We start from the raw sequence: 13678 nt of genomic DNA on the forward strand, positions 1-13678 counted from the left end.
GCCAAATCTATGCTCTCTGGCATCCCAGCTCTTCACTCTTCCTTCATTCAATAAAGTAAAAAAATTCAGTGCATACATTATAGTTATAGGTAATAAAATACTAAACAAAGAAACCTATATTATTATTATTGCAAATTCTGTCCAATCTACATGAGTAAAACAGAACCCACATTTGGTGTTTCAAACTGACAACATGTGCTCTCTTGATTTTTTGGCACAGTACTGTGCAGACAGAACGCTTTGGTCCTTGACACCCAAACTCCCAAAGTGCAGAGGGTGGTGTGCAGTGAAGGCTGTCCACAGGATTGCCATGTCCATCTTCCCAGGTGATTCCTGAGCCCAACCTCCTGCTACCAGCGCCCGCTGACACTGGCAATGTCCGAGTGATACTGGCGCGGCAGTCTCCCGCTGGCTCCACCTTCCAGGAACGAGGCACGGATGTTTGATGGGTCAAAGAGCTTTCTTCGGTTTTTGTTCAGTTCTGGAGAGGTCAAGCACAGCCACAGAAATTGATTTTAATGTTTTGATCTCAACCAAGTGCAAGACTTCTGTTTAAGTGAACGAAGTATTTTAGACAGACACAGTATGCACTGAAAATATCTATGAGGTATTCTTCAACTAACAAACGGTCCAACAGGATAAGAGTGTCAGGTTAAGACTCAGAGTCTCCTTGGGATGCAGGCATCTACTTGGGACAATTCTTATTTGGCACTGATATAGTGTGAAGTAGACAATTTTTGCAGTACTGATTTGGATCAAATTGACATAGCTGAAACTTTAAAAAGTTTCTGTAATAATACTCAAAGGCTGCAATCCTCCTGGAAGCACAGTCATGCAGTGTAGACTGAGATGGACAGAGAAGCTTGTTACCAACTTCATTTCTCAATGCACAACATAAATCTGAAGCAGTATTTTAACATGGACTTTCAGAAAAAAACAGATGCTCACCTTTCATTTAAACGTGCACCCTAATCTCCTATTAGTAATAGAACACACAAAGTATTTTTCTTTTCCCCACTTTCCTGTTCACATAAACAAACTGTGCTAGATACAAATCACAGAGAGTACATTGATTTTGAAGACCGCTACTGAACTAAGTACGTTTGCAAACCAAAAAACAACAACAAAAAAGCCCCACAAAGCCTCCCAAAAGTAGGCACTTTTTTCCCAGTAGGATGACTGCTCTGCTAATCAATAAAATGGAAGACAGGGAACCAAAAGGTTGAAAATGCCACTTGGTACTGGAAGTGCCGTTCAGACCCTGCAGTGCCTGCAATCCCAGAGATTCATGGACCCAAAATTTTGGAGCATAAAACTTCACAATCTGGTGTGAGATCAACTTTCTACCAAGCTCCAGCTTTGCAGGACTATTGTAAGTCAGCTGCTATTAGGTAATGGGAAAGCTCTAAATGGCCTGGGTTTAAGCACCTCTGGTAAGGGGCAAACTAGTCTTACTTTTCAGTCTTTCCAAGGCTTTCTCCTTTGTTGGCTGTAAACACACAATTTGAGAAAGGATACAAACAATGCTTAAAATCAATAAATGCCATTTTGTGTTTTTACCTGAAATTGCAAGCAGCATTTTTCTTCTGGCACCAAAAGTCGTAATTCCCAACTCTTTCAAATCTTGATCAGTAAGAGTGAGGAATGTCTGCAGATCAATCTAGAATATAAAGAAATAGAAAATTTTTCAAAACAAGTCTTTCCACAAAAAGTATTAAGTAATAAATGTGGTTCAGAATAAGTTCATTTTTTTTCCCCCTGCTCCATTTTACAGTTACTCATGTAAACAGCAATCATGGCTTTTCAATGGCTGCTTCCCACAGTTGCTCAATTTGCCACACTTCTGACAGAGGAGGAGAAATTAAAAAGTAACCAGTTCTGGAAAAGCAGAGAAAATCAATCAGTCTTATTTATTTATGAATCTTTAGGTTTTGAGCAATTACTATGATGGCAAGATGTATGATCCAGCTTCAAAAGAACAGCTCATGAAAATTCTGTCACAAAGTGAGTTCTAAGTGGCTTTTGGTGAAGACATTAACAATTTTGCTGGAAAACATCCTACCAACACAAAGGTGCCTCTTGAAGAACACCAACCTCTTGCTGCTGGAATACATCTGTGTATTTGCCCAGACCAAGCTTGCTGAAGAGTTCAGGCAGATCAGATCCCTTAAACAAACTGTTGAGGCTACAGCCATTGCTTCCTGTCAGCGAGGAAATGCAGTCCATGTAGTTACTGCTACTGAGATAGTGCTCAGCTGGAAGGGAACAAGTGCACTTTTCAGATATATCACAGAAGGACATGCTTTTCCACCAACACTATATTCAGCTAGATCATGGCATTTACAAAGCATTTAAATCTTTATTTTTCAGAAAAATATAGCCTCTCAGTGGTCTGGGAGAACGAACAACATGCAGCAATTTTTTTGTCAATTAAGTTTGTGGGTTTTTTTTCTACAGACCTACATTTGTCCAGCCAACTCATCACTGTTTTTTTTTATCCTTTATCCACACATTTTATTTTCTGTGAAAGCTACAGCTGCCATAGAACATTGTCTTTCACTGCCAATGTATTTGTGTTTCTAATTTTCTTCTAACACATATGTAAACCATTTTTAAATCCTTAATTATTTTAATTAACCTAGAACTTCCATTTTTGTCCAGTTAGGTTGAAAACATCAATAGATTGATTTCAAATAAAACTGTCAGTTTAGAAATTTAGAAATTAGAAGTTCTTTAGAAATTAGAAGTTCTGGAAGTACTTAGAATATGATGCAGAACCATTCACAGCTGAACTACTCTGTTTTTAAAAATCATGAATATTTTCTCTAATTGGAGCTATCCTTTCTTACCATGTTCAAATTTTATTATCTGTATACTTTGAGTTTGGGATTTAGGTTTAGTCATTGTTATAAGAAAATGCAACAACAGAAAGTATAAACAGCCACAGTCCTTATTTCCCCACAAAGCAGATAGGTAGCATGGACTTAATCTCTACCTCCACTTTTCACTCTTTCAGAAAGGCACCTTTTAACTTACTTAAAAAATAAAATTTCAAAGAGTTCAACTAAATTACAGTTTTAACTTGTAAACTTCAAACAAGGTTTAAAACGTAATTGCAAAACATACAGCCTGTATTCACAGAAACCAGTATTTAAAATCATGCTAGGCCATGCCAAATACATTGAAAAGCTTCTTTTCATAGAATTGCCTGGGTTGGAAGGGACCTGAAAGATCTTCTCATTGCAACCCCCTGCCATGTGATTCCACTATCCCAGATTGCACAGAGCCCTGTTCAGCCTGGCCTTGGACACTTCCAGAGATCCAGGGGCAGCCACAGCTTCCCTGGGCACCCTGTGCCAGGGCCTCATCATCCTCACAGGGAAAATTTTTTCATAATGTCTGACCTAAACATAATCTCTTGGTAGACACTCCCTATTGTCCTGTCACTACGCATTCTTGTAAATTTTATCTCCATGAGGAGAATCATGCTTTAAAATCCACTTTCAGCACAGATCATGACTTCACCAGTGAGCAAATAGCCCAATAAAGCCCTGACTGCTGTTGCATTGGCAACAGAGCAGAATGAGAGTGGTCTAGAAATAAGCCTTTTTACAGGTCTGGTTTCAGTACACCTTGAAAATCCCACTCCACAACAACAAAGTTTTCAGCAAGGATATCTAGCATTTAAAAAATACCCTTAAAAGTTTTCCTTTTGGACCATTATTTATTATTTGCATTATTATGTTACACAAGCTTACACTTCTCGATCTGTAAAAAAAGTAATCACTTTGCAAGGTGTCAGTAATTTAAATCCCTAGCGAAGTCAGGATATGCTCATATCAAAATAAATATTGATATCAATATAATTATTTTCTTTTAATCAGATAAGTAGAGTTTATTGACCTGATTTGTTTTGTTTCCTTTTGGGGCTGCCAATTGAGGAGACAAAATCATGAGCAGTGGGTCCAAGCCCATTCCGGTCTCTCCAGTTATCAGATTCACTGCCACTTCCCAGGTGCTCCCGACTGCTGGACCGAGACAGAGACATGGATGAACCCTGCAAATCACAAAGAACATTTGGGCTGAAAACAGAGCTTTCATTGTGACTCAGATGTTTTCTTTGAAGCAGCTCACTTAAAAAAGCAGCTTTTAATGCTTGCAAACATTCTTTTGGCAGCTGATCAATAGTCAAATAATCGCAAACCGGACACGAAAACAGCAGGTGTGCTTAAAACATATGCAGTTTACAGTTCTTAAGCAGGAGGTATTTCAAGACCATGATTCAAAACAAATTGTTCGCTATTTCCAAGTTTGTTTCCAAAACATTCCACGGTAACAAATTCCCACACAAATTCTAGACAAAGCAGTCTATTGACTACATCCCTTCACAGGGAAGAGAACATAACATTTATCTGAAGATAAGTGGATCAAGAACACACTGCTTGACAACAGTCTCGCACACAACACTACAATAACAATTTTGCAATGCCTTGTGAATTTGTAGTTGTTTTGCCTGGTGTCTTTTTAAATAGATTTTCATATACCTGTGAAGTACTTCTTATCAACTCTCATCACCGTGGGTCAGAATGTAGCAATACAAGGCAGCAGCATTCCATGGGAACCCAAAAGAAATCAACCTTATAGATATCACATACTTACATGAGCTAAAAATAGTGGAAATCAACAATTTAATTCTGTAAACTTGTACCAAACTGCAGTTGAAAAGCATCACTTAGGAGGCAATCTTTTACATTACTCAGTAAAACTGACACCCCTGAAAAAAACACTGTGTTCTTGGTTAGAATCACAGACCTATTTAGAGATTTTAGACATCAAGGCCTAGGGGAAAACCCCACCAACACAGAAAAGCATAAAAAAAAAAAAAAGATTTTGGTAGCAGCTTTTTCTTTCCCCTAGTTACTACTGCATCATGCGTAGCCAAGTCTACTACATTTAGCTGAATGGCTCAGAAAGTGGAGAACACCAAGGCACATTTTTATCCTGGCTGAATATTTCTTTTGCATTGACAAGCAGGTATATCCTAGAGAAATAGGAAGTCCCCTCCTCAAGAAACATACCATTTACATTTTATATAAGCAGGACAGAAAAAGGTGCCTACACAGAAGCTGGGAAGGATTATAGCAAGGAAGCACAGTAAAAAACAACTTCAGCCTGCCTTTGAGGAAAAAAGGAACAAATTCCCTGCAAGATTCCCATGCTAAGACTCCAAAGAGAATTGCTGGACTGCCTGCCTTCTGCCTGGGAAAATTCTGAGCCCAGTGAATAATGCAAGTAGAGACAGCTGTTCCAGCTCTGTCCACAGAAGGAAAGATGAGCTTCTTATTCTGCTGTTCTCCTCCAGCATGCAGCAATACATATTATATAGTTTGTCTGTTATATACACACTGTTCTCATTAGGTTACAAATTCCTTATTGCTTGCTTGCAACTTCTGAGATACTTGGTCCTGTAAGTTGTTTGAAGCTGCTTTAAACAAATATATTTCAAGAAGCAGATGTCTGTGCTCTATGACTTATGTATGAAACAGATATAATTTTGTGTGTTGGGCTGAATGTATTCCATATGCCCTAATATTTATGCAAGAAATATTTTTCACCATAAAATAATATTTAGAATTGTTATCAGCAAGACTTTGTTTTTACAGAAGTTAGACATTTCTCAAGAAAAATAACTATCACTCACTAAAAGCAAACTTCCATTACCATATATTTTTATATACCTCATATGTGGTTGTCATGGAAGGCTTGTACGACACATGATTCGCTCTTCTTAGTTCCTTGATAGTTTCTGCAGGCATTGATTTAGAGAACCCCAAACCACTCCATGTATTTGTTGGAGTTCTCACTTCTGTTACAACTGGCTTCTTTAACATAGCTGAAAATAGAGACAAATCAGTAAATCTCAGCTTTAGTAAAGTTATTGAGAGGATAATACTGAAGTGATGTTTGCTAGCAGCTGCAGCCCAGCAAACCCTAAACACCTCCACTTGCTATACAGCTTGAATCCTACCCTTCCTTAAAGCAATTTACTCTGCCAGAAGATAGTCAAATCCCACAGAGTGGCATGGAAGCCAGAAGAATTTCATCTGCTTCAAAGAGAGGAGCTTCCTCCTTTCTTTTGGTGAATAGGTAGTTTGGCTTATTTTATAATGGGGTCAAAGATATGGTTAAGCCCCTTACCAATTCTACAACTTAATTTATCCCTAAAATAAAAGAGGCCATTTAGCTGATATAACAAACACCTTAAAGCTTAATTTGCATCCCAATAAAGTGAAGTGTTCCAGCAATGAGCTCTCTGAAAACCATATTGATCATTTGCACATGGATGTACTTACACATCCCATCTGCCAGCTGCTTATACTGTATTTTATACTATGTTAGTATTAAGAATTTTTTGGAGCATAAACCTAAATAGGAATTTTTTGCTTTGAGATTTTATTAAAAATCGGATTACAAAACTGAAACTCTAGGAAATAATTTCATCCACGTGCTAACAAACTTTTCAGAAGTCACTGTTCACCCACTTACCTTTGGTTGCCAGTAGTTTCTTCTGTTCATAGTCAAATGCCTAAAAATTAAACACACAGAAGATAATTTAATTGCCATTCCAACAATGTCACTCCAGTACTCACTCATCTCTGTGAAAAAAAAAGGTTTCAATGTGGCCAGTGAATATATCTAGAAGAAATCTGAAATACTGCACAATAATTCCAGGGTAGCCCAGTTAGAGCCTTAATTACTTAAAGTGTTCACTCACACATAGATGAAGTTTTTAAATAACTATCTGATTTCCATGAGTGAGCCTGCAGCAGTATTTACAAACTACTTACAATTTTTTCTCAATTTTTAGTAAGATATCTTTCAAGAATAGTTTCTCTTCCTTAACAATCTATCCTTAGCATTTAAAACATTCCTCAATACTACAAAAAAGGTAATATATCTTTGCAAATCTAGGCACCACAGTTATTTTCGATCATCCTCCAGGTTTGGTTCTCCTCCATGCACTCATCTTGTGAAAGGAAAAGAACTTCAGTTTTGAGAGAATTTAAGAACTTTTGCTTGTATTCTACCTACATCAATGGAAGATGTGAAGTTTAAATACCCCCGATTAAACAAGCTACACTTTGCTGAATTACAAATCAGGAAATCTGAACACAAAACTACAAAAACACTGCATTAGCCTGAAGGATTGCATCACGTACTGAAAATAACTAAAGGAATAACTAAGGAACAGGGCTGGAAAAGACTAGCCTTCTTTGTTTCACTACTCCATATGGTCTGGTTATATCCACAGTTCGACAGGTCTATTCTGAAAATAACCCTGTTATCGCTTCCTGACAGTCAAAGGGGTCTCCCCTCTCTTTGTGGAGATTTGCAGTAACATGGCAGTAGTTCATATTTGTAGGCTGTAATTAACCAAACTGTCATTGCACATGGAAAGTTATAATGTGTTTTGTAGCTACAGTTCTCTCCAAGTGAAAACATAAGATTTCTAACAGGAAAATTACGCTCGTGGAGACAAATGCAGCCACGCCATTTTCTGTACTTAAATTTTTCTTACTCAACAGAAGCGCAAGAGCTTTTCTGTTTTCAAGACTTTTCATTGACGACTCATTCCTCAGTGGAAACAGCCGACGCGTTGGCTGTGAATGCATTTGCTGAACTGCTAACAGGCAATTCAGTCAGCAGTACCTCTTCATTCTACGGAATCTTCGCTGCAACCAGCAAGATTTACGCCCGAGTGGCTTTACTCAGGGAGACCTACCTGCATATTTACAAAGGAGGGCTGCGGGGCCAGACGCGCTCTCTCCGAGTTCTGCTGGGCTGCCGCTCGCTCGGCCGCCCGCTCGCTGCCCGGGGCCTTCTTATCAGCCACGGGGCTCTCCGGGGCTCCCAGCTCTGCCTCCGAGAGCAGCCGCTCCGCGCTGCTGGGGGACAAGGGCACCGTCAGCTCGGCCGTACCCGGGGCCGCCTCCTCACCGCCACCGGGCGGCCCGTGCAGCCCCAGTGCAGCCCCAGTGCAGCCCCAGTGCAGCCCCAGTGCAGCCCCAGTGCAGCCCCAGTGCAGCCCCGCCAACCGAGCTGCACCCCGAGAAGCTTGGCAGCCAACTTCACAAAGACCTCAACGTTTTTAGCAATATTTCCAAACCTTTCAGCTCTCCTGTACCTTTTTCTCTGTCAGGGAAGGAAAGCAAGTGTATCTCCTTCCTGTATTACCAAATAAGAGGTACATCTTATAGATTCAGTTTTGAGCTGTCTAGCATCTGGAATTATTGCATGTAAACCTACACAGTGTGATTCCCTGTTTAGCCTCGCTCAGGCCAGCAGTTCTAACAGGTTCATAGTTGTAAGGTAAAAAAAGATTGCATAAGAGGGATTAACAAAGTTAACATAGGTCCTACTTGTTTTCACAGCTTCAATAACTGCAGTCCTACGTGCCTACATTACCACTTGGTGAATTTTTTTTTTCCTAAACTCAGCCACATTTTAAGCTTACTCTAGAACAGTATAAACTCTTACTTCAAAAGGTGATCATGTTTTAGAAGCTGATTCCTTGGATTTTTAAACTGTGATAGCACAATTAATGAAATACATGTCATAGCCTCAATACTGTAAACAAATGAAGCAAAAGAAAATACATGCCTCAAAAGAGTGGTGATAAAACAGTTCCCAAACAGTGACAACATGAGTACATCGGACAAAAACACTGCCTCAAGAACCAAACCCATGTTGCCAAGATGTATTATGACTCAGACAAGCCTTTCCCACTGCTGGGTCATTAAAGAGCCAACCCAACCGAAATCATCACTGAGACAAGTGTTTGAGAACATGCTGCTATGCCCTTAACACAGCTTTCCTTAGAAGAAAACAGCCACAGGTACACACAAAAGGAAAAAGCTATGAGAAATTATTCTCTAAGCATGCAATAAAGGAGGAGAGTAAAACTGCACATTTTAGAAACAGGTAATGAAAGTTCCTCTAACAAGGATCTCCATTCTTTTGTGGAAGAGAAAAGAATTTTTCAAACCCAGATACAAACAGGATGAACAAAAAGCATTCAAAGTCTGCAGTTATCAGACAAACAGGGCTATATTAATGCCTAACGTGACAGAAAAATCAAGGCCAAATTAAATCAGTTCTTTAAGTATCCTGTGATTGAACCACCCCTTCTGTGCATGAAACCATTAAGTAATTTTATGCTGTGAAAGTTCCACTAATCTGTGTTTATACACTCAGCTTACTGTAAGTGGGAATTCTTGGTGCCTTGCAGTAATTCCACCGTTTGTCTCTTGGCACAGGCCTGCTTGGAAGAGCTCATCATCTGCTTCAGGTCACTGGTGTTTGCTGAGTGGGACGGACTCCGAGGCATACCCACTTCTACAAAAGCATCATTGCAACCTATGAGGCCAAGAAAAGGAGAGTTAACCACCCTGCTGTGTTCTAGGCAGCTTTCTGAGGGAATAACTATGGGAGAAAACCTCCTCTTCCTTCTTATAGGACTGTATTCAGGGATAGCTATTTGATCAAGGTTAAGCAGTCAAGATGTGCCAAGTGCAAATGCACAAAAAAGGTGTCAGTATTCATATATATAGTAGTCATACTAAGTATTTTCTTTCTTCAAATATTTATTTTAATTCATATTAATTAATAAAAAATATGAAGACTGACAATTCAACGTGACTAAGTATTCTGAAGAAATTTGATTTTATACACAGTTTTAATAGACTTTGCCAGGTGCTCAGGTAACTTCTGCTGGAATAGCAAGCTCCCCCCACTTCATGTTCAAATATCTTTAGAACATGTTTTTAGTAATATTTATCACCTTAAATTGGCAACATCCCTTTTATTCAAATTAGCATTTCAAATGACCACAACCTTAAATAAGAGATGATCTCCTTGATCAGCATGGACAAGGGAAAGGGAAGCCTTTACACATATTTGCTCAAGTTGAAGTAGGGCTGGCTTCCCCCCCGCCAAAAATGATGGAGACAGTTATGTACTTAACTTCTAAAAAGCAGTGTAACTGAAATGCTGCTGCAAAACACACAGAACTGTTTCCCAGCATCATCTAGGTTAGATCTACACAATTTTCTGCAAAAAACCTTCTCGGTGGCATTATTTCCTTTTGTTAAAAAGCAAAAATAAAGCATCATTTAATGCAGCAGATTTTAGTTAAGATGCTGTAAAAAACACTAAAATCCCCAAAGGTTATCTCCCTCTGCTCCTAGGGATTAAGCAAAATGTTGCAAGTACATTTATGTTGATTTAAGGTGTTTCTATCAACAGTACAGCTCAGTGACTACAGGTTCTATTTACTTTCCTTGACAATGAATCTGGGACATCCAGTAATATTTTCCTTAAACATGGTTGCAAAACCAATTCAGAGAGAGCATCGTTACATTTTTGGATCACGAACTGTACACAGACTGTACCAACACTACCAGACAAAGGAATGCAATGTCAAAATCTCACCTTCTTCACTATTTGCCTTGGCAGCTACTTGTTCTGAGGCACCATGAGGACTTGTTTGCCTTACTCCATCACTGTGGTTTGTGCTCAACACGGTTTCTCCCAGCGATGTGGCAGACAGTGCAGCATACTTGATATTTGAGGCCTGAAAAGATTGTCACAAATCACTCAAGTGAATTTTATGCTTAAGGAAATATTGAAACAAATTCCCCTTTCTATCTGTGCAGGAGAAGTAGAAATTCATTCCTGGTAGAGCAGAGCAATGCGTTTGAATGTCCTATTTCTCAATCTTTAAAGTCATATTTGAAAACACTGCTGTGTATTTTTAAACTTAGAAGCTTTATAAATCTACTAATACAGCTAGTTTTCTCTTTCAGCTTTTCTTAGGAGAGGCCTAATACAAAGAAATTGGATTCTGCAGTACAGTAAGTATCACTTACCTTTACGTGACCATTTAAAGAAGGTGAACCTTTTTTGCTTTCTGATTGCATGCCATTAACGTGGACTTCAACAGGAGTCAAGCCTGGTGGTGGGGAAGGAGCATTTTGACCATAATGAGGCACTCCAGACAGGAGAATGCTAGTTAAGGTTGCTTGGGCAGTAGATGGTATCATTAGGTGTGGAATAGCAGAAAAACCTGTAACAAAATTTGGGTATGTTCTGATTAAGTGTCTCATTTAACTTCCTCAGGCATTACACTACTTGACCTAAATCTGTATGTTGCTATGATACATTACTAAAAAGTTTCCACTAGAATTGCATGCCAAAACCATAATGCTTTATCTGGGTAGGTTAACTTTGTTTTTTACATAAAACGGATGAAAACACTGCCTGTGACAGCATGTCATATGTTAGAACCCCGAATTTGCATATTTATTCATCCATGCTAAGGTAAGTGTAGGAATTAAGGTTCCAAAGAATTAATCTTGACTTGTCAGCTGCAATTCTAATGACTTGGTGTTGCAGAGTTCATTTAATTCACATTAAACTTCTACTGACCTGTGGTGTTTGTGTTAGCAAGGGATGTTGCCCACAATGTGGGACTGGGCGTGCCTGAACTTGGACTCTGCAAAGGGCTCACAGAGCTATTAAGGGCATTCAACAGAGAGTTTGGAGTAGTTGAGGTGTTGACTGACAGGGCTGTTGGACCTAAAAGGCCTGCAAAAAATTATACAAGTGAGCATTTAGTTTAGACTTACAGGAAAACAGTTTTCACAAAAGTAACAAGTGAAAAGAAACAAACAAACCCCCTGATAATTTGCACCAGCCTGCATTCCATAAACCAAGTTTAACATTAAACCTCCTGTTCATCTGGAGCACATTAAGAATTCTTACTCTTAAACTGGGCATCATATATCCAAGAAGAATTAGAGCATCTTTTATGTCCTTCTACTGGACCCTAACTCTTGTCACAACAGTCTGCACTGGCTGTTTCTCAGTCCTGGCATCCCTTTTGTCTCACCTCTGCTGCCTCTGATGGTTTGTTTCAAAGCAGCATCAGAGAGACAAGAAAGCAGCTGCACTGCACCACCTCACTTTCATTTCACACAGGAACCTTTTTCTCAGAAGCTCCTGTGAATCCACCACTACTTGCACACTAGCAACTAGTCCATTTACTTTTGCACCTTCAATACAGGCTGCAAATCATCCGCCAAATGTATTCATGACTCCCAAAACATTCCCCCAAACCAGCTCTGCAAAACATTCACAAAGCAGTTTAGCCCTACACACTGAAAAGGTAAAAACCCCAAACTCACAAAGAGCAGCGTGATAAAAACAGTCACAAAAGCAGCATTAAAAATCACAATCAAATGGCACAAACATTTTTTCCTGTGTGACCTCAGGGAAGCCTGTGAGATGGAACTATGCAGCACTCCTGCATGGCAGGTCACAAGGGACAATGCTGGTTACATGAGAACTCAAGAGTTTCTAGGACCTGCATCAAGATTTGTCACTAGATTCTTCTGAGACTACTTGGTTTTTCTATCTATATGTTTCTGATACAAAGGTACTTGCAGAGCTTGAAAATAAAATGGTAATTTCAGTCTGGACTATGAACTGCTTCTATAAAATTAAGATATGGGGTTTACTCATTTTTGTCCAAATTTCCTTCTTGGTAAGGTCTAAACTAGGAGCACATGGATCCCCCAATTACAGCGAGATACTAACCTGAAATGTGGTGTTTGCCATATTACCTGTCCTGCTACTGTTGCCAGGCTTAAGTACCCACCCAAATTCAGGCCAGCCTGAGACATCACACAGCCAAAGAGGCTCTAAAACCCATGCCCTGCCTCACCTGTATTTCCCTCCCTTTCAGCTGAGTGGTTTGTGCACTTCCAGAGATTTTTCTACAGGGATGAGTCCCACACCTGATTACAAATGCCTTGGAGAAGTTTCAGAACAACAAGCCCTAGAGAATCCAGAGGCTGTTGTAATTCTCCAATTCTTTAACACGATTCCTTACGCAAAACACATCTGGTCGTTTCTTCTAGTACAAGTGAATTAAGTTTAAAACAAAGCTGTATTAAAGGAAATATAAACATAATGAATGCATACCGAGCCCAGTGAGTCCTAGTCCTGCTGAGGACAAAATATCCAAACCAGGACAAGACAGACCAACAGGGCATGAGACAGTAGAGGGATTTGATACTATGGTGACTCCGCTACTTTCAAGTCCCAAGAGACATTTCCGTGCCTCGTACATATTTAAGGCATTTCGTTCAACACTTTTTACAATCACAGACTGCAGGGAAAGAAAACAACAACATAAAAAAGGAAAACCATAAAAAAGGAAAACCATAAAAAAGGAAAACCATAAAAAAGGAAAACCAAACACTTCTTCATAACACAGATCTGCAACAGATAATTAATTCTTCCTCATGCCACTGCATAGCTGTCACAACCACAGCTCATGCTATCTCACACTGCTAACATCCATTAGCAAGTATTTAAATTCAGGGGTCTGAAGTTCAGGAGAGTAAGACTTTCATAAGGGATTTCGTAAGGATTGGCAATGAGAATGATGGAAGACCTCTCTAAGAAAATTAATTATTATAGTACCTTGGTGCTAACATGATAGACCTAATGTTAAGCACCTCAAGAGCTAGAAAACTGAATCAGTTATTAATACCTTATATTCTCTTTTATCTGAGCTTTATACCTTGAAGTGGACAAAACCCCACTTGTTCAC

The 13678-nt window shown here is 39.3% G+C and overlaps 1 protein-coding gene across 1 annotated transcript in view; it reads right to left on the reverse strand.

Annotated features, from left to right (window-relative positions):
* Positions 1-350: 350 nt before the first annotated feature.
* BICC1 (BicC family RNA binding protein 1) overlaps positions 351-13678 on the reverse strand; it is an 87208-nt gene continuing 73880 nt past the window's right edge. The window contains exons 10-21 of the mRNA XM_062496454.1: positions 13045-13231; positions 11488-11646; positions 10929-11125; positions 10492-10633; positions 9261-9417; positions 7784-7946; positions 6547-6586; positions 5739-5893; positions 3904-4057; positions 2095-2255; positions 1561-1660; positions 351-481 (exon numbers count right to left, since the gene is read on the reverse strand). Of these exons, the coding sequence (XP_062352438.1) occupies positions 351-481; positions 1561-1660; positions 2095-2255; positions 3904-4057; positions 5739-5893; positions 6547-6586; positions 7784-7946; positions 9261-9417; positions 10492-10633; positions 10929-11125; positions 11488-11646; positions 13045-13231 (1746 nt within the window). The remainder of the gene's footprint in view (positions 482-1560; positions 1661-2094; positions 2256-3903; positions 4058-5738; positions 5894-6546; positions 6587-7783; positions 7947-9260; positions 9418-10491; positions 10634-10928; positions 11126-11487; positions 11647-13044; positions 13232-13678) is intronic.

The sequence above is a fragment of the Cinclus cinclus genome, chromosome 7, assembly GCF_963662255.1.
Source record: "Cinclus cinclus chromosome 7, bCinCin1.1, whole genome shotgun sequence".
NCBI classification, from domain to species: Eukaryota; Metazoa; Chordata; class Aves; order Passeriformes; family Cinclidae; genus Cinclus; species Cinclus cinclus.